We start from the raw sequence: 27,072 nt of genomic DNA, 5'->3' as shown, positions 1-27,072 counted from the left end.
CGTGATTAGAAACAAGGTCACATAATAAATCCACATTACCTATTATTATTATTAGACTGCATTACCAAAGTGTCTTTGTTTCCGCCCTATTTATAGTATTATTGCTTTTATTATGTTTCTTTGATAAATGCGCTCACCAAGAAGAACAAACTGATGACAACTGTGTGCGTGTGTGTGTGTGTGTTTGTGTGTGTGTGTGAGAGAGAGAGAGAGAGAGAGAGAGAGAGAGAGAGAGAGAGCGCGGGTGAGGGAGGGGCGTTGTCATCGAGATGTCCTTCGACTACAGCTTGGGGAAAAGAGTGTGCAGATCAGACCAGAGAGCATCAGAACAGCCACTGGACGCCAGGAATATCAGGTATGAAGGAGTTTTATGGAAATATAAACAATCATTTTGTGTTTTTGAAAGATTTAAACTCTGGCGTGACGTGTTTATTGTGTGCATTTGAGTAAATCTGCACTGTGTAACTCTTTATCCTCTTATGCAGGACTGTATGACACAGTTAAGGACATTACCGTAATATGACCAGCACAATTAATGTTGCCTTTTAGGATTTGTTTACCTCTTAAGATAAGCTGTGAAAACTTTGTGTTGAATTGAACCTGTTTATTACTGTGATAGTGATTGAAACTAAAAGTTTCTGTAGGTTATGATGTCTCTTATTGAGTAAACAGTGCTATAAGATTTAACCTGTTTAAACTCAAATGTAGTGATTATAAACAAAATGATTTGTTTATTTTATTTTTGGTCATATCTAATTATTTTATGTTATTTGGGAATATATATATATATATATATATATATATATATATATATATATATATATATATATATATAATTTAGTTTTTGTGTGTAATATATATTTATTTTATTTTAGTTCCATGCTAATTATAATCTTAAAGGGAGAACAACAAGGCTCCTCTAAGCATCAGATAATATCCTGCAGGATAAACAAATTCTTACTTTTCAGTTTATCCAGCTTGATTCCCAATTGATTCCCTTAGGATTGACTCTAAATTTTGATGGAAATTCCTCTTGCATTGCTTGATGATCTTACTTTTTAGTTTATATTTTTCTTAATTTCAGTTTATCCAAATTGATTCCCAATTGATCCTGTTAGGATTGATTCCAAATTTTGATGGAAATTCCTCTTGTATTGCTTGAGGATTTCAGACAGATAAAAAATAAACACATTAATAACTTTAGCTCTCAGTCAGTGTTTAACTGAGCTGTGTTTCCCAAAAGCATCATAAGCTTAAGTTGATCGTAGCTCCATTGCCACTGATCAAGCTACAATCAACTTAAGCTTACGATGCTTTTGGGAAACGCTACCCAGATCTGTTTACTTAAAATCACTTCTGTAATACTCATGAATAAGTCATTGTGAAGCATTATATAATTGTCATAGAATATAAATGAATACAAGTGCAAATATGAATCATAAGTGTTATGCAGCATCATGTTAGTTGATGAAAGTCATTATAAAGTGTTTCCCATCAGATTATTTCTTACAGTTGAAAGACATACGCAGGTGAAAATGGGCGTGTCCAGAGTTCTGCTCGGCCTCGCCTACCTCATTCTATTGGCTGCTGCTGTGATGAGTCACGAGGGGGCGTGTCTGCAGGATGGGAGGCACAAAGCCACGGCCAGTCCAGAGCCCCGTCTGAAGGAGTGTTCCCTCTACATGGAGAGTGTGTGCACACTTTATTATAGTCATCTTACAAACACACATCTGATTCAAAACTAGTCAAGATCAATTCATTAAAAACTTTGTTTTGATTCAGGTCCAATTCAGTGTCAAATTGGGACTAAATGTTTTTTCCCAGTTTGTGAATGTTTGTGTCTCTGTCCAGACTCGTGTTGTTCTGAGACGGATGTTCAGGATCTCTCCAGCTCTGTGGACAACTCTCTCTGGGATAAGTGTGGTCTTCTCAGCCCTCTGTAAGCCTCTGCTGATTATATCCATTCCCTCAATAGACACGACCCATTATTTATACTGTAAAATCTGATTAACAGCTTTTAATTATTATTGTGAAGGATGCACAATATGTAAACAAGATTTTAAAAACACCCATTAACTACTTTTACAGAGAATTTTCTTTCTTATGTTGACATATTTCCTATTAAACAGGAAGTTGTGGTTGAACATGTTACAGGGTTTGTCCTTTTTTAGACTCTAGATGGCAGTATGTATTTGTTTGTGTTTTCTTTTATATATTTAGTTAATTAGTCATTTTTAATCCTTGTTTATTTATTTATTTTTAAACCATATTTATTTAAATTATTATTTATTTATATATTTAGTTAGTTTTAATCCAGTTTTATTTATTTTTATTTATTTTTAATTTATTTATTGCTTATGTACAGGTGTGGTTTTTTGCATGTGATTGTGAAGTTTTGTGTAAATGCTCATTATTGTTCTACTGAATGTGTTTGTAAAGTACCATGTCTTTTTCTTCAATTACAAAAGACTAAATTTGGAATATTTAGAAATATAGAGTATTATAAATATGGAATATTTTCTGCTATAAGTTTATTTTGCCAACTTTTAGAAGTGCACTGTATGAAGGAACAAACCTAAAATCTTGCTTTGATGTGTTGTTTAAAGGGATAGTTCACCCAAAAATGAAAGTTATCCCATGATTTACTCACACTCAAGCCATCCTAGGTGTATATGACTGTATTGCTTTCAGACAAACACAATCTGGGATATATTTAAAAATATCCTGGCTCTCTTTATTATGGTAGTGAATGGGGGGCCTGTTTTGAAGTCAAAAATGAATGCATCCATCCATCATAAATATAATCCATACAGCTCAAGGGGGTTAATAAAGGCCTTCTAAAGCAAGGCGATGGGTTTTTGTAAGAAAAATATCCATATTTAAAACTTTATAAACAAGCTTATTACTGTGATAGTGATTGAACTAACCCTTTAACTGTCTGTCTCTCTCTGTAGCTGTGAGTCCTTCCTGAAGCGTGTCGTCTGTTTTTATCGATGTTCTCCTGATGCTGCTCGCTGGCCACACCCACATCGTGACTCCTCCCTGAAGGCGGTGCCCCTGTGCCACAGCTTCTGCAGAGACTGGTGAGGCCACGCCCACTCATCTGCATAAACACACAGGCTCTGTCCCAAATGGAGCCCTAAGCCCTTGCGACCTTCCTCCGTGTCCACAGTTTTGTGACATGTCTCTATAACTGTCGGGTAAAAGTCTTTGACAAGACCGCAAGTGCACATGAAGTGTGCCTTTCAAGACAGGGCTACACTTTAGGTCCAAGGCTTTTGTGATAAGTAATCTGACCACCCGCTTTAATTGGCAGTAATGAGCTGCTCAATCTGAGTGTTCTTCATTATTTATTGGTTTAGCTGTTGGTAATATGATGACACTGTTGCAGGTACGAGGCCTGTAAACTGGACCTGACGTGCGCTCGAGACTGGACCACTGACCCAAGAGGACAGAACTGCACCGGCGGCTGTGTGCCTTACCAACAGGTAATATCATACCGGACATTATATCACCACACTCACTAATAGATCTTTACATTTCTGAAGAAAATGTGAGTGAAAAAAATCTGGGCAACTCATTGCTGCACTGCTATGGTGTTGTAGGTGGTTGCCAGGGTGTTGATATGCAATTGCAAAGATTTTGTGTGTTGCTAAGGTGTTTTTAGTGGATTTTGGCATATAGCTATGTGTTTTGGGTGGTTGCCAGGGTGTTGCTATGCAGTTATAAAGGTTTTTGAATGTGTATTGTTTTGAATGTGTAGTGTATTGCTAAGTTGTTCTGAAGAGTTTTTTGATTAATTTATTGCTAGGTGCTAGGGCATTGTGGGTGGTTGCCAGGGTATTGCTATGCAGTTACTAAGGTGGTCTGAATGTTGCTAGGAGGTTGTGAAGGTGTTCTGACTGAGTAGTTTTTAATCTGGTGGTTGCCAGGCTGTTGCTATGTAGATTTTTTTAATGTTTGTAATGTGTCTGATGTGCCAAGTGTTGGCACATTGCTTTGTATTCCTAGGGTGTTGTGGGTGTTTGCCAGGTTGTTTCTATGCTGTTGTTAGGGTGTTGATAATGTGTTCTAAAGGGGTTTTTTCACAAAGCTATGAATTGTGGCTGGTTGCCAGGGTGTTGCTATGCAGATGCTATTTTTTATATTTTAGGTGTGTTGTTAAGTGGTTGCCATGGTGTTGCTATGCAGTTGCTAAGGTTTTTTAATATTTTATTGTCTTGCTAAGTGGTTGCTAAGGTGTTTTGAGGAGTTTTTAGGGTGTAGTACGTGATTGCCAGCATGTTGCTATGAAGTTTCTAAGGTCTTCTGAATAGTCTTTACTAGTATGTTGCTAAGTGGTTGCTAAGATGTTATGAGTAGTTTTATCACATTGCTATGCATTGTGTTTATTATGTTTTAATGTGTTAATGTCAAATTAAATATGTCAAAAAATCTATTAAATTAAATCTATTAAATTTAATTAAATTAAATTGCTATTTATTTTTAGATATAAACATCAACACTCAAATAATAATAATAATAAAATTGTATGTAAACATGTAAATTGCACATAAGGCAGTTTTTGCATTAACTTCTATATCTAATTATAAAATTATGTTTCTCCAATTCATTGTTGAAATATAATAATTTATACAGTGGCTATCATAACTTGTTTTCATGACGGATTATTTAAATATAGCCTACATTAAGTAATTAAGACATCACTAAGAGGTTAAGTAAAATATTATGAATATATAGGCTAATCTAGTGTATATATTTAGTGAAAGAGTCCATTTCTCTGGCGTGGACACTGAATGGCATTTCTGAGGTAAATGTACGTGACATTGTTTACAAGCTGTTTTATTGACATCTTTCCGCGATTGAAACGCTGATAGAACGATTACACGAAATGATACGTTTCACTTTAGGCTACTGTATCTTTCAACATACCCTCATATGTTCATTCATGTTCATTCTGTAACTAGTAGTGAAGAGGAAGGGATGATCGCGTTCACTCGCGCTCCGCACTGCCGTTTGAACTGTCTGAGGCGCCTATAGCGATCTGTTAAGCCACATCAAAAAGCGCCACAACGAATTGTTGTTTGAATTTCGTGATGGAATCGACAGAATTTAAAAGATGATAGATTATCTAAAGTAACAAAACACTGAGCTTTATTGCGATTATAGAGTACCTCAGAGATGACGTGTTTTTGTAGGCCAACCCGGAAGTTAGCGGCGCACGGGTTCCCTCGATCGAAAGCCTATGCATTTTTCCCATAGACTTTTGTAAAATCGCAAAAAAATAAGCTCTGTTTAACAAAGGGTTATGACACTTACACGTTTTGTCTATCAAGATAATCTTTACAAGTTAACACAACATTTATACATTTTGAAGCCTAAAAAATTGGTCAGATATAAAAAGCTAACAGTAGGCTATAAACGGACTACAGCACACCATGGTCGCGGATCAACGTCACCACCTCCAAACTTTATTTAGAAAACAACTTTATTTAAAAACATGCTCGCTGATTATGACCTGCGCTGTGTGTGAATACTTATCCACTTTTTCATGAGAAATGCTGTTCAAATGTGCTTTTAGTCATGATAACCTCTAAAGTCCCCGCCAAAGGAAGTAGTCCCGTTTAGCAACTTGTTTGCAACCGCCATTTTTAAGACACAAGAAAGGTTTAAAAAATCACAAGTGGGTTATAACTGGTGTGTTTTATGTCATAAATCAAAACGTGTAAATATTTAGAGGCTTGTCAACCACAGACCTTATTTCAGGCAATTGAGCAAAAACCCATTCAAAAAAACCCATTGACTTTAGAGCGATGGAACCGGAAGTCCTAAAACGCTAATTCGCTTCCGGGTTTTGCCTACAAAAACACGTCATCGCCGAGGTACTCTATTGGTGGTTAATGCTGGTTAAAAGTAGTTAGGCTACAATGCGTTACCGCGCACGCCCCCTTCTGGATTGGAGTGTGGATCACCTGTAGGTGTTCTGTTGTTAGTGTGTTGTGGGTGGTTGCCAAGGTGTTGCTGTGCAGTTGCTGTTTCTTTTGTGTTGGGCTTTTTATTAAACAGAGGACAGTTTTAATCTGATGTCCAAATTGCCACTCAACAGCGCAAGAGAAATAATGAGGTTTGTTCACATCACTATCAGCACTATAGTGCTAGTGATGCAAACATCATTACAGAGAGGAACGCACTGGATAGAGTATATGTGACTCCAGGCATGGACACAGCTGGAACGTCTTTGGAAAACACACACACATCAAATGTGTCAGTTCTTGTCACATTTACTCACTGACATGTTGTACATGTGAAAAGAGAGAGAGAGAGAGAGAGAGAGAGAGAGAGAGGGTGTGAATCAGCACAACCAGCTTCATACAGTCAGTTTCAGAGCTCAAATGTGGTTGAAATCATGTAATTTGTTTTTCAACATTGAAAAAACATTGAAAGAGTGTTTCATGCAACATTTAATGGTTGTAAAAAGGTAAATAAAATACTTTATTTTGACAACATCTGTTGAAAAAAAATTTGTTCTGTGAATTGAGTCCAGTAATACCAAGATAAAGCAAGCAAATATTTGGCTGGTCATGTGATTTTTAATGTTAATCAGACTTTTCTGCCATTCACTTCTTTAGGGGTATTTATTTTTTAAATATTTGGTAAATATTTTTTATAAGGTTTAACAGTGAGAGTAGGACTTGTTTTAATCGTGATTAATTGACTGGATGTTGATGTTATATGAAGGTGTTTGATTTAATTTGATGATGGAAATTAAAGTCGTTTCGGAGGTGGAAGTGAAGTTATGCTTTTGATCAAAGATTACACTTTTGTTTCCAAAGAATAGCGTGCAGTGATGAATCACAATAAGAACAGGAACATGAATTAAGACAGTAAATAGAGTCACAGTTGATCTCATGTTGATTTTAAGATAACCATGTCTCTGTGGAAATGCTGCTGGCAGGGAAAATTCATAATCAACTCAATCATCACATGTGCACAACCGTGAGTGACAGAGAAACACACACTTCGCATGTTCTGAGGGGTGAAAATCACAGCTAATAATGAGAGAAAGCCGAGGAGGTGTGTGTGTGTGTGTGTGTGTGTGTGTGTGTGTGTGTGTTTCTACATTCAGGAATCATTAAAGTGCATAAATCGCTGATGTGTGAATTTAATGACGGACAATGTTAGCAGCACATCTGAAATGTTTTATCATCATTACACAATATTTTTGACGCTACATAGAGGATAAGATGCCTCATAACTGCATCTGTGCTCTTCACATTGCTTATTTTTTACTTTATCTGTAATTAGACTCAGACCGTCTTATTTCATCAATGTCTGCAGCAGTGAATAAGTAATTCTGAACAACAGTTTATATATATATATATATATATATTCTATTTTATATGTGTAAATTTGTAAATTCAGTGTGAATAAATTAAATTGATCAAAAATTATTTATAATTTATATAAACATTTTAATCTGACAAACAGTCTATAACTAGCAGTCTGAAGAACTATTTAGGTTGATTTTGTTTGCAAGTTCTGCTGTTTAAGTATATTTCCTGCTATTTATTTTATTTTATGTTTTAAGAATGCACAAAACAAACCGATTACACACTGCATTCTCAGCAGTGCCACAAGGGGCCACTATTGCAGCTTCAGCGGTGCACTCATATTACTATGAATAGAAGAAAGTGCAGTGCAATATGGCAGAATAAGTCCCGCCTTCTAAATAAAAGAGCCAATCGCCAATTGGTAAAGTCACTGCAGCTGCATTAGAAGCTCCGGTTGCTATAGAAACAGTCAGTGTTTCAAGACACCAGCTTATGACTGCACATGTGCATTGACTGGACCAGTCTGAAAATGCAGCTTTTTTGCATGATTTGAGCATTTAGAAACAAAATTTATGAGACAGTTGTTGTCAGATTTCATTGGTAATTTCAAATATGAAATTTAATCATAAGCTTGGTGAACAGCTTTGGAGAATTAGATTTTTCCCCATTCAAAGAGAGAAAAGCTGCACTTGCATGATTGAAATAGCTACAATAGAGGTGTTCAAAAGATGGCCGCTGAGTGAACTGACAATTGCCTTAAAGGGGTGGTTGATTATGATTTCACTTTTTTAAGTAGTTAGTGTGTAATGTTGCTGTTTGAGCATAAACAACATTTACAAAGTTACGACGCTCAAAGTTCAATGCAAAGGGATATTTTCTTTAACAGAAATCACTTGTTAAGGACTACAACAAACGGCTGGTAGGGACTACAACAAGCTTCTTCCCGGGTTGGTGACATCACAAACCCTAAAATTTACATAAATCCCGCCCCCGAGAACACACAACAAAGGGGGTGAGGCCATGTTGAGCTGCTTTAGAGAAGAGGAAGAGTTGTTGTAGTCGAGTGTTGTTGCCATGCTGTCATTTTACTCCGGACTGCTTCACAAACTAGGGTCAATTCAACGCTGGATTTGCACAAAAGATGAACATGACGGCACATGCTAGTCGATGAGTTGAATCAACTCCACAGCAACTACATAAATTTATCCACTAATCATTCAGAAATGTTAGAATGATTAGTGGTATATGTTTCATTCTAAAGGTTGTAACTTCTTACTGAGTCTCTCCATCAGTGTCGACTCCGGTTTGAACAATGTAAGGCTGAACACCGTTACTGACAATCCTCATTTTGGCTGCGTGAGATTCTCCAGCTTTGTTGTTGTTGAGCAACTGGAGCGTGAGCTGTTAAATCTCCGCCCTCTTCTGGAAAGGGGGCCGGGAGCAGCAGCTCATTTGCATTTAAAGGGACACACACAAAAACGGCATGTTTTTGCTCACACCCAAATATGGGCAAATTTGACAAGCTATAATAAATTATCTGTGGGGTATTTTGAGCTGAAACTTCACAGACACATTCTGACGACACCAGAGACTTACATTACATCTTGTAAAAAGCCATTATTGGTCCCCTTTAAAGGACCTTTGATCAAACAGTTGTTTGCGTAGGCTACTTGTGAACATGTTCTGATCTACCATGCATCTGTCTTTGTTGATCAGATGTATCAGCACGGGCGAGACCTCTGCGAGAGTCTTTGGGGAGACGCTTTCATGACAGTCGAAGATGACCCTGGGGAAGAAGATGGGGTCGAAGGTCATAGCTGCGGCTGTCTGACTCTCAGCGCCTCAGATCGAGAGGTGATCGCGGCCCTGAGGGTTCAGGAAGGAGACCCCGAAGAACTGGACACCACCAAGAGCGGCCTGCCACAGTACAGAGCGCCCTGCCCTCCTGCGCAGCCTCAGACACGCAGCGCCACAGCGCCACCACAGGCCCGGAGGAGCAGCGGCAACTCCGTACTGCGCAAGCGCTCCGTTTTGACCACTGATATGGAAGGCAGCGGGAGCGGCTTCTAGAACATTTGTGTTCTAGATCTGCTGAATGTTTGTTCTGATTTATCCTATCAGTTGAATTTAAAGTAAACTAATGCAGTGAGCTTTCTACAGTAATTCTATTGTCTATTTAACACATTCAACAAAACAATCCTGAATAGACTAAAACTACTTCTGTCATTTCAAATTCTGCTTATTTTAACCTGTTAATGGCAACATGAAAAGTTGATTTTAGGTCTGAACCTCCCTGAATATTTGGTAACACTTTACAATAAGCTTTAACATTAGTGCACTACATGAACGAACAATGAACAATACTTCTATAGCGTTTAATAATCTTAGCTAATGTTAATCTCAGCATTTACTAATACATTTTTTAAAATGAAAAGTTGTCTGGTAACATTAGTTAATGGTCCAACCGTAACATGAACAAACAATGAATAACTGTACTTTTTTTTTTTTTTTACTAACATTAACAAGGATTTATAAATGCTTGATAAATATATTGCTCATTGTTAGTTCAGGTTAGCTAATGCATTAACTTCACTTGGAAATATGTCAAATTACATCAAGAAAATGGGTTGCGACTTTTGTTTTGTGTTGAGTTGAACTGTTTATTCAGTGTGTTTTTGTATTTGCCCACTGCATGAAAGCACATCATTACATTTAAAATATTATGGATTTTTTTTTTTTTTTTGGCTCAGTTTAGACTTAAATGTAGCTGTTGTTGCTTGTTTCTACAACTGTGATATTTCATCATAATCGCAACATATGGAAGTATGGATAATGTCTCATATCCTCTAACAATACATTATCATATACACGTATAGCCAACACTTTATATTTCACACAGTCATATATGTGTAATTTATGTCTGTGTGTTAATGTTTTGAGTAAATTACTTTATTAGTGCAAACACAGATGATTCAGCGGTCATTTACTCTTAAGTATTTATACTGACGTATATAAAAATAATGTTGTAAAGAAAAACTATGAGAGAGCACTGTAAAATCTGTTTGACTAGTTAAGAATGAGTGTATTTGTTGACTGTTTAACAGTTAACGCGAGGATATGTGTGCTCTGTTTGTATGTAAATGGATGGTCAGTGTGAGCAATTTGATGTTTCTGTATTTTGTGGCTGCATTGAGTAAACGTGTTTCTCTTCTGATCTTAATTGTCTTTAATTCATAAATAAACAAAATTGGAATTTGTTCGTTCTTTTCATTTTTATTTTTAAAGCAGTTTCAACCCACCCACATGAAAAAAATACTGTAATATTTACTATAGTAAATTGTAGTATACTGTATAGTATATACAACACTTTGTTAATAAATGCTACAGCATACTGTAGTATTAATTATAGTGAACTGATAAACTAATAGTTTTTACTAGTAATCTGTAGTGAATTGTAGTATAATATATCCTATAGTTGTAGAAAACTTAGTACGATGTAAGGTCATTTATTTACCACAACAACTATAGAATTACCACAACAAATTAATTCAAGTACTTTAGTATGGTTCAAAAACACTATAGTATTTTACTATAAATTACTATAGTAGCCTATTTTTTCACGTTCATCATTAGTTTATTGTAAAGTTTTATTATTAGCCTATTAATGTGTTTATCTTGCCAAATTTATGCTTCATTTAACTAATGAACTTAAATTATAGCATGGCATTAGGTGCGTTCACGTCGCCATGTCGTAAAAACCGTATTACGAGATTCATGTAATCGTAGATTACAACGTGTAAACTCGCTATTTTCTGAGAGGTCCCACTTGTACCACGTGACTTCTGTACCACGAGACCGCTGCAGGTTCACTTTGGCCTTGTTACTGTATTTGCAGTATTGTAGAGTAGGTTTAGTCGTTAATAAAATACAATCTGATAAGTAGCAAATTAATTGTTATTTTATTATGAAATTTTGCCTCACTTCCGGCCGTTGCTGTATCCCTTCCAGACACTTGTTAGTGTTGCCCTAGAAACGCACAATTCCGAGTTCGAGGATGTGAACGTCACGGGTTGTCATGGTTAATGGCGCGAATGCAGCATAGTTTACGATATATACATATTTGTCCTAAAATGTCTGTCATTCTGTTGTCCCATATCTGTGTAATGTGAAGCAGAAGACTTAATTTACAGCAGCGCCTTCTTGGAATTTTAACGGGAATGAAAGCTGTCGAGGAAAGACGTGTTTTTGGGTTTTCTGCTGACGAAACACTGCAAAAAATATACAACATGAGCTGTGAAAAAAAATATAGCTAAGTGATCTAGGAGCTTTATACAACTTCTACAGCGGATGCAATTGAAAACACGCTAAGTTTATCTCTCAAAGCCTCGCTTTCATACCCGTCATGGCGCTGCTCTAAGGCCTGTAGCATTTATTATTCTTTAGCTATTAATTATTCCACAAGTTAACAGCTTCAAGACCATTTTTATTTGTTTTATTGCACTTGCACCACTAGATGGCGCCATGAACCGATTTTAAGGTGAAACACAGTCATTAACACTGTGATGGTGTTTGATGCTGAAGTCATGAGTTAAACCAGGTTTGACCTTTAACACCTCTTAACCCACTTATCTAACCACAAAAACTCCCACTGATCACAAGATTTAAAACAATATGATTATGGCATATTCAGCTATAGCCTACTTGTCATATGTCAGCCAGTGTTACTTTAGTATTATTTAATATACTATTATAGTATTTATTAATATTTTGAATATATAATATAATGTACATTTACACAAAACACTTGTACTGACCGCCGCTGTTCACGATCCTCAGGTTAAAAAGCGCCAAAATCATCTGTGGCATCGATCCGACTCTGAGCAGATACTCGAGTACATGATGTAATACTCAGGTGTATCGATGTCGGTGGGTGTTTGACGGAAAGTGTCACGCAGAAAAACTATCTGAGCCTCAGCGTTCATCTCTCAGTCTTGGAAAGGACAAGAAGGAATATTCATGAGATCGAAGGAGAGATTTACAGTGTGTGAGTGGGAGAGAAAGATGAAATGTGCTAATCAGCTAGTGTTTGATGGAGGAGATGAGCCCACATTTTGTCGTCATCAGTCACTGATGTTTCTCCCTCCTCTGTACGTGAAGCTCCTTCTGACAGTCTGTCAGGCGTTAGAAAGCCTCTTGATGTAGAACAGGGGAAATGAAGAATAAATGCTCCGTAAAGCTCAGAAACTCTTCAGGCTAATCACGAAGGCAGGATAAAAATAACACACGCAGGTTCTGTTGTGAAACTTTGCTGAATGAGCTTTGACTCATTCATGAGTGCTGCGCTTTTACAGGCCTGTGAGCCATTCTTGTGTCAATTAAACTGGGGAAAAAAGGGAAATGAGAGAGTAACAATCATAGAAAGCATCAAACTCACTTTCAATATACAGTAAAAATAAATTACAGGGTAACACACATAGGCCTATACAAAAAATAAAATGGTTTTGCAACCATTGGAGAGTCTTTTAAAGCTCTGCTTTAGAAACATATTTTAATGTAGGTAACTGGTAAAGCCAAACACTTAGGCCTATCTGAAGAAGATAATGTCCCAGAAGCTTATTTTATTTATTAATTTAAATGTTTATTTATTTTCATTATCACTATTGTGGCGCACTATGGGATTAAATGAGTGCACTCAATAATATAGAATATAGGGGCGATTTCGCCGTTGTTAAGGTGCGGTCACATTAGCGAATTGTCAGCGAATTTTCAAGTGAAAAAAGGTCCATTGTTCATTACTAATGTAGCGGTGTTGTATTAACACAGAACACCCAGAAGTCATTTTCAAGCCAAGCAGTTTTTTGTTGGTCAATTCGTGGCAAAACGTGTGTGAAATCTTTCTCCCTGAATTCCATTTGGAATGACTGGATTTCGCCGCGAAAATTCGCTAAACAGCGGTAAATATGACCGCGCTTTTAATTGCTGAATCTTCATATATAAAGTCAAAAACATCAGAATGGAACAAGTCCATTTAAGAGAGGAGGTGGGGGTGAGATTGTTCCGTAAGAAACACTTATGAAACTAAAAAGAGCTGTTGATATTGTTGAGTGTCAGATGAAATGAAACATATGACGGTGTGCACCTTTAAAATCTCCAAAACAACCTGAGCCCGTGTGCGTGTGCGCGCATGCTTTCAGCGCTTTGATGTGGCTACCTTCGATTTCCAATTCGAGAGCGAGCAGAAAAACACGCAGGTGGGTTACTGACGTCATTTGACAGGTGGACCCGAGTGGGCTTTTCTCACCGTGTAAAAAAACCCCGCTCCCACTTTCCAGAGATCTAGTGGCACAAAAACAAACGTCCTACACGTTTCTTGAGCCTGTTTTGTTATTTGGGCTATAGTTGAGACCCGTTTGTATGTAGGCTACACACACACACACACACAAAAAAAAAGAAAGAAAAATGATGGTTCTTTAAAGGTTCTTTAGAGCTTTAGGCTCTGTTCAGGATAGGCCTAATCATAGGCCTACTCATCTTCTCTTCTCTACTAAGATAGTAACAGAGATATTGATTTTATGATCCATATTGTTAGATTTTTTTTTTTAATTATTACTTTATGCATAAACATATCCCATGACTTTATATCAACTTTTCTTTTAACATTGTACAGGGCTCACATAGGCCTACTGTCCAATTTTGCTAATTTTGGTTTTCATAAACAATTGTTTTTTACATAAACAAATGGAAGAGTCACACTGTAACTATGAACTCAATTGTGTATTTCAGATGCTGTCAACTCATCATCTGAGAGAAACTGCCACTCAAAATACACACATAATGGTGGACATAAAGACATCATAGAGGATTGTGAAGATATTTTACTGGAACTTGGTCTTCATTCATTTTTAAATGTAAAACCCAAATAGAGGCTACATGATATTATAAGACCAGTCAAATAGAGGGGTAAAAAATAATATATAAATATTATTAACAATACTATAGTAATATTAATGAAAATAAACTACACTCTAAAAAATGCTGGGTTAAAACCAACCCAAATTGGGTTGAAAATGGACAAACCCAGCATTTGGGTTGTTTTAACCCAGCAGTTGGGTTAATAAATGTTAATTCCCAACATACTTTGGGTTCATTTTAAGCAAGCAATACAGTAATTTTTAAACTATAGTTGAGTTAAATAAAACTACCCAGCAGAATGGACAAACATTTAACCTAACTGCTGGGTTAAAACAACCCATTCACTGGGTTAAAACAACCCAGCTGTTGGGTTTGTCCATTTTCAACCCAACTTGGGTTGTTTTTAACCCAGCATTTTTTTAAAGTGTATTATTAAAAAGGTTATTTATAACACCATTATGGGTCTGTAGCACTTTCAAAGCATGGTTCTTTATGGAACCTTATAAAAAGTGTTCTGCTATTGTTACAAGCCGAAGAACCCTAATTTGTTTCTATTTAGAACCATTTTTCTTAAGAGTGTAGCTACCATAATGGTATTTTCATGATACTAAAGTACTTAAAACTACCATGGAATGTCCAAAAACATATAGGCTATTATTGTAGTGGATTCATGTTTAAATATTTATTAGCCTAAGTAAATCGGCTATTGAGGTACTTATTTCAGAAAGATCAGCTCAGGGTCACTTATTTTCATGCTAATATTCTTTATTCCAGCGGCAGTGCCAGACCGGTTCTCTTTATAGATCTCATGCGCGCCGACCACCTACGCGCGCCCCTGCCGTGCGCGCCTCCGGTTCAGTCATTCCAGAGGTCGCAGTCATTTCCCAAAAGATTCATTCATCTCCAGAAGGCATCCACAGCAGCAAACCGTTCAGAAATATAATTAAGAGCAGATGATCCTGCTAATACAGAAAATAAGACAGTTTAGTTATAATTGGACTTAAACTACATTTTAGGCTGAAATAAAAATAGATTAAACCAGCCTGATTTTCTGGAAGTTGTTCTCCCATAAAAAAGCAGTTATCTACAATATTTTACGCTGAATTAATAATAACAGATAGATTTAGATTCATTCTTAGGTTAAATGTTTGCCCAACGTGCTGAGCTATTGTTTAAAAACTACTATGTGGTTAGGTTTAAATTAACCCAAAGGATGGAAATTAAAAATCAGACAGATAATTACTGGCAACAATAATATTCAAAATGTGAACATTTATTAATAAGCAACTAAATAAATGTTTGTTATAATTCATTAAACTTATTAATAAATGTTCATTTATTAAACATATTAATTAATGTTGATTTCCAACATATTTTGGGTCATTTTAAGCAAGCAATACAGTAATTTTTAAACAATAGTTGAGTTAAATAAAACTACCCAGCAGGTTGGGCAAACATTTAACCCAACCGCTGGGTTTGTCCATTTTCAAGCCAACTTGGGTTGTTTTTAACCCAGCATTTTTTTAGAGTCAAATTTTAATATTTAAATATTATAATAAATATATATATTAAATAATAATTATATTTTGCGTAATATAATTAGGCTATTATAATAAATATGATTTTATAATTCTAGAATGTTGGATTCTATATCTTGAAAGTGTATGAATTATTCCTAATTCTAAGTTATTAGAGGCTGCATCATTGTTCCCTTGTAAGCGTTCTACCCACTAAACTCTTTGGAAACACACACCTTCCCACATGCTAAAAAGTGGTCTTATCCAACTTCGGAAACCCCCTCACTGTTCTCCAGCCTAGCTGATCCTGGAGCGGTGAAACTTCTCCACCCGGGCTTGTGGGCGGGGAGTGACGTACGAGGACCAAAAACGACCATATTTGGATGTGCTGCTTGACGTCAGCAGGAAAGGCCTAGTGCCCCCTTTGCAAATGCGAAAACGCACGAAGTTATAATCAATACACAACCCCCAGACAACAGCTGATTACTTTACAAAGAGTGAATATTAATATAATTAAGGCATAATTAGCTAAAATTATCGTGTTGTCAGACGGTTTTGTGGGTGGACTTCGAGGAACGGTCAACATAAGAGTTACATAACTGCATGAAACCAAGACAACATAACACAAATGAAAAGCCATACACTCGAAAGATATATTTCAAAATCTTTACTTAAATAAACAGCGCACACATAAAAAAAGACATTGTAAACATGTGACATTGGTAACATAGCGTCAGGATCAACCTGACCAGTAGCCTACAATAATTTATGAGTTCAGGAACGGTTGCACAACAATATCAGATGCGTTCACATGATCAAATACACAATTGATCATGACAAAAAAACACATTATTGATACGGAGCCTTTCCACTTCGTCTTGGGGCCCAGCGTTGGAGGGCTCAGAGTCCGTTCTGCCCCCCTTCTGGACTAGGGTTCGCTACGAGCTTTTATCGGAACCCAGGATGTGTCCAAAATAACTCAGCTGAGAGCTTGAGAGTTCCCAGTGCCGTTCAGTTGTGGAACACAAACAATTTCCAGTGTTATATTTACTTCTGAAAGTCCACTCGCGTTTAAAACGCCTCCATCTTACTGGTCAGCATGAGCTGACAGCCGCTGTTCATGTGTCTCAGGACCTTCTGTTTGAGTTGGGCCACCTGCTCCCGCAGGACGGAGGCTGTGCTGGACAGCCCGGCGTTGTCGGACTTCAGTACCTTCACTTTGTCCTCCAGCCGCGCGATGCGTTCCAGCTTGCGCCTGCGGCATTTGGTGGCCGCCAGTCGGTTTCGGAGCCTTTTGCGTTCCGCCTTGATGCGTTCCTGGTTCTCCATGTCGATCGGGGACATGGGTGGCGAACCGTCGCTGCTGTGCATGTCGGGAACGGTCTGCGGCTCCTCTTTCAAAGGCACGAAGCGCTGAGAGTGCTGGAACGCGTGCGTGTTTTCCGGGTGTTGGCTCTGCTGAATGTGGGGCGGCAGGTAGCTGATGGTGGTGGACGGGTGGCTGGGTGCTGGGCAGTACGCATTTAGCGTTGTGTAAATGGGAGGCTCAGACTGCAGGGAGGAGCCGAAAACGGACGCAGTTGTCGAGCACGTCGTCACGCCGCCGGCTCCAATCGAGACGTTGGGCGGGGGCATCTGGTTCATCTGGTGAAGCTCATCCAGAGCCTTGACGAAGCCCTCCGCGAAGCCTTCCTGCTCGTCGGTGATTCCCCGACCGTAGAGGTACTGGCCCGGTGTAGGGGTCGTCAGCACCCCGTTGCTGTTTTGGATGATGAGTCTCTCCAGCTCCGGAGAGGCGAGTTTGAGCGAGCCGACATCGGCGGTCTGATAAAGGTCCGATTTGAGGCTCCGAAAGGGTTCCGTCAGGTTCAAGTTCATACTCTGCTTCTGGAGTTTATAGTCATGTAGTGCCGCGTCGTTGTGACCGTAACCCAACAGAAACGAGTCGTCGTGATAAAACGGTTGCTCCATTTGTGTACTCATAGAGTTCTTCTGGAAAAGCGGCTTATTTCAAGTGTAAAACCGTCCCAAAAATAAGAAGCGCGAATAACGATGACAGTCAATGAAACAGCGTTCTGTCCCGTTCCTGGAGTGCGATGTATCGCTGTTCCTCTTGAATGAATTAAACACAAACCAAAAAGTCCCAAAGATGTGAAGGACAGCAGCAATGAAACGCTCTTGAATAAGTCTAAGAGGTTGTCTGTTGAAAGTGAACGCTCTTTGAGAGAGATGTTCGGTTGATTTGCTCTGATGCGTTCGTTTCGTGTGGATCTGTATCCCGATTCGTTTTTATAAGCAACTCCTGCACTGACAGCTGGCCACGCCCCCCGCGGCATCTACGTCACGCGCATCACACGTCATTTTCGGGAACTGCTGGGACAGTAAACAAGCCCGAGGGCGAAGCTAGCAGGGCGAATTTTACCTCACGATTTGAAATTATTGACTAAACGATTTAGGGAATATATGTAATAATCTGATTTGAATCATTCCCGAGATCCTTTCTGCTTAAAGAATTATTGGATTTATCAGGTAGGCTTGTAGCTGGACAAATACCATATATTTTTTGTTATTTTAGGGTTTAATATGTTTTTGATGCGCGTTCGTGTTATGTAGCCTAGCTATCGCGGGACATGTTTTTCCCGGTCACCTCAATGACAAAAAAGTCTCCCAGTTTACCTGAATTTGTGTACCTAATAAAACAAATAAAAATGGCATTATTATCAAAACATTGTTTATTATTGAGCAAAGCTCTAAAATATCTTCGTTTTTCGTATGTTTTCGTAATTGTCTAAAATAATTGGTCATAATACTTAAAACAATTAAAGTAGGCCTAATTTTCTACTTGCTGAATCTGCAAGTTAGTGAAAAAGACGAAAAACAAACATTCCCTGATCATCACGGACCTTCAGACACCCGCTTCCTGTAGGAAGTTTACAGTCCAAATATGGGCATCATGACGTGAGTTCCTCACTGAGGGAGTGTGAGCGGCCCCGCCCACTTTATCTGGACTGCTGCGTAAAGGCACGTTCTCGACGCTCATCAGAAACACCTGCGAAACAACCAAACCAGCACAGAAATCCAGACAAAAGTACAAACTTAGACTTACCGCATCCCAAACATACAGAAAAAAACTTTTTAATGGTATAATAACAGTCAATTATTAGTTTAAACACTGATCTCCTGATAAAAACCATATCAATAGGTTATTCATCGTGTGAATATTTTAGCTCAGAATACAGGTTTTGCTTTCAAATTAAAAGATTTATAACATACCACTCTAGAGCTTTACATTTATATATAACAATGATGCTGTATATAATCATAATGTATAGCCTCTATAATTAGGCCTGTGAGCCATTAATGATCACTTAATTATAAATAAGGTCAGTGCTCACATGTTTGCAGTCACTTTGAGGGAATATCAGATTTTCACTGGCAGAAATGGACTCCAGGTCAGTCCCTTTAAGGCCTTTTAAGTCGCATCGAGTTTTTGTGATGTAAGAAAGTCATATTTAAGAGAAACCGAGGGTGAATCAGATTGTTATTTGATCATTTTGCTCTTCTCAGGTGCTTCAGAGCCGGACGGCAGCAGAGGGGTGATGTGATGATGTCCCGCTCTGCACCTGCGGTGTGTGTCTAGTATGTCAGGTTTCATTTCCACACACCTGAAAGCAGCCTGAGAGTTAATGTAACCTATCCCATCTGTCCTCAGAGAGCGGCATGTGATCGGGGTGAGCTGAAATGATGCAGCTGCTTTACTGTGATCTAGAGAGAGATGAGTGTCTGCTGTACAGTGAGACACCAGCTGACTTCACAAGCGTTACATTATCAGCAGGGATTTCTGCTTTGACTTTATTGTAAGTGAAATAAATGATTAAATATTACAATGTATAAATATATTCTGTAAAAACTTTCTTAATAATATTTATTAATTATATTATGAATAAAAATATTTATTATTGAAATAATATATATTAATGAAAGCTTTTGTTGAATATAAAATATTTTATGAAATGTAATTATAGCCTACAAAACATTTATTAACATATTCATATAAATAAATAAACATTTATTAATAATAATAATAAATGTACTTAATAAATATAAAATACATTTTATAAAATGTATTTATATATTTTATAAAAATGAATAATATTGATTCATAATATGTATTAATAATGTAAATAAACATTTATTATTATTACAACAATATATATTGATGAAAGTTTGAATATAGTTGAATATAAAATAACATTTGTATATTTTATAAAAAAATAACTTCTTCATATTTCTTAATATATATATTATTAATAAATATTTTACTGAATAAAAAACATTTTATCAAATGTATTATTTATCTATTTTATAAAAATCTTATTGTTTATTATTATTAATAAATACATATTTACCACATATAAAATAGTATTTTAGAAAATGTACTTTAATTTATAAGAACATGTATTAATTAATATTTGTTATTAATATAAATCTATTTAATGTCTAATTATTATTTATTTAATATCTATTTATTATTGATAATAATTAATAGTAAAGGTTTTTGTTGAATATAAAATGTAATTCTAGCCTATATTTATAAAACATTTATTAAAAACAGTAATATAAATAAAAGTATTATTATTAATAATAAATATATTTACTAAATATAAAATAAATGTTATAAAGTTTATTTATATATTTTATAAAAAAATAATATTGATTATTAATATGTATTTATAATACAAATAAAAATATTTATTATTAAAATAATACATATTAATCAAAGTTTTTGTTGAATATAAAATATTTTATAAAATGCATTTATAGCCTACATTTATGAAAACATAAAATATATTAATATAAATTAAGAACATTTATTAATTTATTAATATGATTAATAAATATATATATATACTAAATCTAAAATAAGTGCTATAAAATGTATTTATATATTTGATAAAAATAATAATATGTAATAATAATATAAATAAAAATATTTATTATTAAAATAATACATATTATAGGTAACATTTTATCAAATGTATTTATATATTTTATAAAAAATATTATTGTTTATTATTATTAATGAATAATAAATATGAATACATGTTTACCAGTATTTTATAAAATGTACTTTCTTTTGAAATTAATATTTGTTATTGATATACATGTATTTAATATTTAATTATTATTCATATAATATATTTATTATTGATAATAATTATTAATACATGTTTTATTAAATAGCCAATAAAACAACATTAAAAAATCATATATTTTTATAAAAACATTTGTTGGTTTATTTGTTATTTATTTAGATTATAATTTCTGATTTAATATGCGGTATGTGTTTTTGCTCAGAATGGAAGGTTAGAGCACAAAAAATCTCCGAAATCACTGACAAACATGGTTACGTGTTGCTTATTAAGAAATGTTCTGTGTCTGGAAACTGATTTCTGCTTTTTTAATTTTAGTGTTTTTCTGGATAAGTGTGTGACTTTGTCAGGCTGTTGTGACAGAGCTGAATTTCAGTAGTTTTGCAGGGGAGGTTGGATGTTTACAGTAACACTGTTTGGAGTGGGCAGTGTGTGTGTGTGTATGTATGTGTGTGTGTGTGGCACTGTGCCACGAGGAGAGGACACTGGCACAGCAGTGGCAGAAATAACATGAAAAATCCCCCTCAGATACATTCACCTTTGTGTGTGTGTGTGTGTGTGTGTGTCATGAGGCCAAGGTCAGTGTGTTGTTGTTGTTTACCTGGATCACGGGTGGTTGGTACATGCAGTTCTCTGGCTGAACGTTTGTTTTATTCAGATGAAGAGCAGGAGGTCTCATTCTGCCCAAAACATGCCAACTTTGCTCTTTTTTTTAATTACTTTTACACAAAAACACATTTTCCCTATACTTTAGACATGCATTTTTATAACTGTTCATTATAGTTAATACTAATCATTAGTCTCAATCATATATGTGTGCGTGTGTGTGTGTCTGTGTGTGTGTGTGTGTGTGTGTGTGTGTGTGTTTTTCTTCACTGTGCATGTGTGTGTGTTTAGGTTCACATGGATACGAGCCAGTAAAAATAATGTAAGATGATCCTCCGTGTGAGCGAGATCTGCCTGAGGCCAGATCACATTTACGGTAAGAGCAGGAGAGAGAGAGAGATTGTGTGTGTGTGTGAGAGTCAATGCAACATGCTACTCAAAACACAATGAAATAGATCTCATTCCTAAATACTCTTTTCTAAATATATGAACAACTACTTTTAATTGGCAAAAATGTAATGGGTTGAATCCCACATAAACTGCACTGATTAAAATGATGTGTTGAATTTACTTAAAATATACATGCACCATTTTTGCATCACGCTTTTTAAGTAAATTCAACTTTTATGTACTTTAACTTGAATTTGATGTAAAATGAACAAGAAAACCATTGTTATATACCTAACTAAGCCTATACATAAAAACAGAATCTGTTTATGTAGCACATCACAACATAATAGCAATGTATTAAACATGCTAAGATCATGCTATTAATATGTTAATACATGCTAGCAATGTATTGTATACATACATATTATCAGAATGCTAAAACATGCTATCATCAGTATGCTAATAGGATGCTAACAATGTGCTAAAACGTTGGAAAAATACTAGTAGTGTGATAAAACATGTTAGCAACGTGTATAACATGATATTAACATGTTAACAGCATGTTAAAACATGCCAGTAGTGCACAAAAATGTTGGAAACATGATAGTAGCATGTTAAACATGTTAGAAAATCAGTGTGATAAAACATGCTATTAACATGTTAGCAGCATGTTGAAACATGCTAGAGTGTACTAAAATGTTGGAAACATGCTATCAGTGTGATGAAACATGTTAGCAACATGTTATAACTTGCTGGAAACATGTTATCAGTGTGATAAAACATGCTATCAGCATAATAAAACATGATATTAACATGTTAGTAGCATGTTAAAACATGCTAGCAGTGTACTAAAATGTTGGAAACATGCTAAGAGTGTTAAAACATGTTAGCAACATGCTATAACATGCTAGAAACATGTTATCGGTGTGATAAAACATGCCATTAACAGGTTACCAGTGTGATAAACCATGATAGCAGTGTATTAAAATGCTGGAAACATGATAGCAGAATGCTATACATGCTAGAAACATGTTAGCCGCAGGCTCAAAGTGTGAGCAAAATGCTAAAACAGTTTCAAACATTTTAACATGTTAAATTATGCTACAAACACACAAAACATGTTAGCAACATGGTAAAAACAAGATAGCAATGTGCTAAAACATTCTAGAAACATGTTAGCAGAATGATAAAACATGCTATCATCAGCATACTAATATATACTAGCAATGTGCTAAAACACTGGAAACATGCTAGCAGGATGCTAAAACATGTTAGCGATATGTTAAAAACATGTTAACAGTGTTGTGAAACATGCTATCAGCGTGATAAAACATGATATTACCATGTTAACAGCATGCTAAAACATGTTAGCAGCATATTATAACATGCTACAAATTTGCTAGCAGTGTGATAAAACATGTTAGCAGCGTTATAAAGCATGCTATTAACATGTTAGCAGCTTGCTAATACATTCTAGCAGTGTACTAAAACATTGAAAACATGCTAGAAACATGTTAGCAACAGGCTAAAAATGTTAGCAAAATGCTAAAATATGTTACAAACAAATTAACAACATGTTAAATCATGCTACAAACACACAGAAACATGCTAGAAACATGTTAGTGACATGTTAGCAAAAAATGGAACCTCTTAATGGTTTCATAAAGGTCTAGTGGGTTGTTTCTTATAGTCTGATGAGGTCCAATGCCTGATGATTTTGAGTTTTTGTTGGTCTGTATGACTTTCTGACTTTGTATTTCTAAGCTTTTAAAACTATTTTAAACCTTCAGACTATATGCCATCATCAAAGTGTATGAATCAATGTATGCAATTGTTATGAAAATAACTTCATAATGGAAATTTGTCACATTTTTCTCTTAATTTATTTTTTAAAAAATGATCCCAAACTTTTGAACGGTAGTGTACAATATTTAGCTTTAGCAGTAAATATCATATTCGTCGAGGTGCCAGTGACTTGACCTTTAAACAGCCTCTGTATTGTGTGTTTGTCTCTCTCTGTTCATCAGGAGAACAGGCGTCTCATTGGTCACGTGATGGTGGTGACTCACATTCACCTCTGGTGTCAGGGCCAATCAGGGGTCAGCGAGCGCAGACAATCGCAGGTCTCCCCTCAGCCTCTGTGTCAGCAGAAAAACACAAGATGTTTGCTGGAGAGGCGCTGAAGAGGGCTGGATGCTGAACGAGCAGTCAGCAGAAAAACAAGGGCCGGCGGCCAAGCAGACAGACGGAGGGCTGGAGAGATCCAAAGAGTGAACGCTTCACTGGAACTCACACACAGAAGAGGGTTTGTAAGGACAGAAATACACTGACCTGTCATGAGCTTCATGTTCTGAATGTGACCACACAAACAGAGCAATTAACAGTCTGATAATGATGAGCAATGTACATCTCATCAGCTTTCATTCTCGTTTTAAACCCTAGTGGTGTCTATACTGAAGTGACTGATCTGAAAAGCTGTAGATAGGCAGCAACTTTATGTGCCATTTAAATAGTGCTCATCAAGTAACTTAAGTGGACTTGCAAATGATTGCAATAGAGTTTGAATTTTGTATGCTGGAAATCTAACAATGCAAAACTTCAAAATAAAGGTTATCATTTGCATTGATGGTTCCATATAGAACCTTTAACATCCATAGAATCATTCAAATGCACAAAAGGTTCTTTATGGTGAAAAAGGGTTATTTAGAATTTTAAAATGTTCTTCACACTAAGAAAAATGGTTCTTTTAAGTAATGTTCACGGAAAGGTTCTGTTCTTCTATTGTACGCCATTGCTGTAAAAAAACAAACAAACAAAAATATAGTTAAAATTATATCATTTCATTTGTCTGTTGGTTATTACCCTGTCTTAGTTCTGGATGAGCTTACAAACCATTTTTTTTGTTTTGTTTTGTTTTTTAAAATTCGGATGTGATGCCTGAACATTTTTGCGCTTAAAAACAAGAGATGAAAAGCAGTGGAATTAAAAAAAAAAAAAACCCTAAAGGTCTCAAGACTTGTTTTTAAAAAGTTGAAGGCCATCATGCACGAGATGCTGCAAAAGACCCGAGCACAAGTGGGCGTTCACAGGTTTTTTTTTTTTTCTTTCATTTTTCCATTTATTCTATGATTTTATATACAGTATAGGCCTAATTTATAGAAGCTTGTTTCAGCCATGAAATATAAAAATAAAAATTTAATTGGGACTTTTTATCTCGTAATTCTGACTTTTTTCTCAGAATTGCGAGATATAAAGTCACAATTTCGTGATATAAAGTCAGAATTGAGATATAAAGTCAGAATTGAGAGATATAAAGTCAGAATTGTGTGATATAAAGTCAGAATTGAGAGATATAAAGTCAGAATTGTGTGATATAAAGTCAGAATTGTGTGATATAAAGTCAGAATTTTGTGATATAAAGTCAGAATTGAGTTATAAAGTCAGAATTTTGTGATATAAAGTCAGAATTGAGTTATAAAGTCAGAATTGAGAGATATAAAGTCAGAATTGCGAGATATAAAGTCAGAATTGTGTGATATAAAGTCAGAATTGTGAGATAAAGTCAGAATTGTGTGATATAAAGTCAGAATTGAGATATAAAGTCAGAATTGTGTGATATAAAGTCAGAATTGTGAGATATAAAGTCAGAATTGAGATATAAAGTCAGAATTGAGATATAAAGTCAGAATTGTGTAATATAAAGTCAGAATTGTGAGATAAAGTCAGAATTGTGAGATATAAAGTCAGAATTGAGATATAAAGTCAGAATTGTGTGATATAAAGTCAGAATTGAGAGATATAAAGTCAGAATTGAGATATAAAGTCAAAATTGTGTGATATAAAGTCAGAATTGTGAGATATAAAGTCAGAATTGAGATATAAAGTCAGAATTGTGTGATATAAAGTCAGAATTGAGATATAAAGTCAGAATTGAGATATAAAGTCAGAATTTTGTGATATAAAGTCAGAATTGAGTTATAAAGTCAGAATTGAGAGATATAAAGTCAGAATTGCGAGATATAAAGTCAGAATTGTGATATAAAGTCAGAATTGTGTGATATAAAGTCAGAATTGAGATATAAAGTCAGAATTGTGTGATATAAAGTCAGAATTGAGAGATATAAAGTCAGAATTGAGATATAAAGTCAGAATTGAGATATAAAGTCAGAATTGAGAGATATAAAGTCAGAATTGAGATATAAAGTCAGAATTGTGTGATATAAAGTCAGAATTGAGAGATATAAAGTCAGAATTGAGATATAAAGTCAAAATTGTGTGATATAAAGTCAGAATTGTGTGATATAAAGTCAGAATTGAGAGATATAAAGTCAGAATTGAGATATAAAGTCAGAATTGTGTAATATAAAGTCAGAATTGTGAGATAAAGTCAGAATTGTGAGATATAAAGTCAGAATTGAGATATAAAGTCAGAATTGAGATATAAAGTCAGAATTGCGAGATATAACGTCAGAATTGTGAGATATAAAGTCAGAATTGAGATATAAAGTCAGAATTGAGATATAAAGTCAGAATTGCGAGATATAAAGTCAGAATTGAGATATAAAGTCAGAATTGCGAGATATAATGTCAGAATTGAGATATAAAGTCAGAATTGTGTGATATAAAGTCAGAATTGAGATATAAAGTCAGAATTGAGATATAAAGTCAGAATTGCGAGATATAAAGTCAGAATTGAGATATAAAGTCAGAATTACGATATATAAAGTCAGAATTGTGTGATATAAAGTCAGAATTGAGAGATATAAAGTCAGAATTGAGACATAAAGTCAGAATTGTGTGATATAAAGTCAGAATTGAGATATAAAGTCAGAATTGCGAGATATAAAGTCAGAATTGAGATATAAAGTCAGAATTACGATATATAAAGTCAGAATTGAGATATAAAGTCAGAATTGAGATATAAAGTCAGAATTGTGTGATATAAAGTCAGAATTGAGATATAAAGTCAGAATTGCGAGATATAAAGTCAGAATTGAGATATAAAGTCAGAATTACGATATATAAAGTCAGAATTGTGTGATATAAAGTCAGACTTGAGAGATATAAAGTCAGAATTGTGTGATATAAAGTCAGACTTGAGAGATATAAAGTCAGAATTGTGTGATATAAAGTCAGAATTGAGAGATATAAAGTCAGAATTGA

General features: G+C 35.4%; 2 protein-coding genes across 3 annotated transcripts; one reads left to right on the top strand and one right to left on the bottom strand.

Annotated features, from left to right (window-relative positions):
- Positions 1-204: 204 nt before the first annotated feature.
- Positions 205-10,588, top strand: rtbdn (retbindin). Of its 2 annotated transcripts, none has more exons than XM_048200208.1 (6): positions 205-355; positions 1,499-1,689; positions 1,852-1,939; positions 2,955-3,083; positions 3,392-3,488; positions 9,048-10,588. In XM_048200208.1, the coding sequence occupies exons 1-6, from the start codon at positions 270-272 to the stop codon at positions 9,399-9,401; spliced, it is 945 nt and encodes a 314-aa protein (XP_048056165.1). In that variant the 5' UTR covers positions 205-269; the 3' UTR covers positions 9,402-10,588. The 2 variants fall into 2 exon arrangements, with proteins under 2 accessions (XP_048056165.1, XP_048056156.1); XM_048200199.1 differs by having other exon boundaries at positions 228-355; positions 1,513-1,689.
- A 5,824-nt stretch (positions 10,589-16,412) lies between these two features.
- junbb (JunB proto-oncogene, AP-1 transcription factor subunit b) lies at positions 16,413-18,046 on the bottom strand. Its single transcript, XM_048200221.1, has one exon. It carries the CDS (start codon positions 17,741-17,743, stop codon positions 16,832-16,834), a length of 912 nt encoding a protein of 303 aa, XP_048056178.1. The 5' UTR covers positions 17,744-18,046; the 3' UTR covers positions 16,413-16,831.
- Positions 18,047-27,072: the final 9,026 nt, after the last annotated feature.

This window comes from Megalobrama amblycephala, linkage group LG1 (genome assembly GCF_018812025.1).
Source record: "Megalobrama amblycephala isolate DHTTF-2021 linkage group LG1, ASM1881202v1, whole genome shotgun sequence".
Taxonomy (NCBI): Eukaryota; Metazoa; Chordata; class Actinopteri; order Cypriniformes; family Xenocyprididae; genus Megalobrama; species Megalobrama amblycephala.
The sequence above is the reverse complement of the archived record's forward strand: the minus strand, read 5'-3'. Positions and strand labels throughout refer to the sequence as shown.

What these genes read in the sequence shown, in the direction of transcription:
- rtbdn (XM_048200208.1), top strand. Translation starts at nt 270, where the DNA reads ATGTCCTTCGACTACAGCTTGGGGAAAAGAGTGTGCAGATCAGACCAG. An exon ending in CACAGCTTCTGCAGAGACTG is followed by an intron (nt 3,084 to 3,391) that starts GTGAGGCCACGC and finishes ACACTGTTGCAG; the next exon opens with GTACGAGGCCTGTAAACTGG. An exon ending in GCTGTGTGCCTTACCAACAG is followed by an intron (nt 3,489 to 9,047) that starts GTAATATCATAC and finishes TTTGTTGATCAG; the next exon opens with ATGTATCAGCACGGGCGAGA.
- junbb (XM_048200221.1), bottom strand. Translation starts at nt 17,743, where the DNA reads ATGAGTACACAAATGGAGCAACCGTTTTATCACGACGACTCGTTTCTG.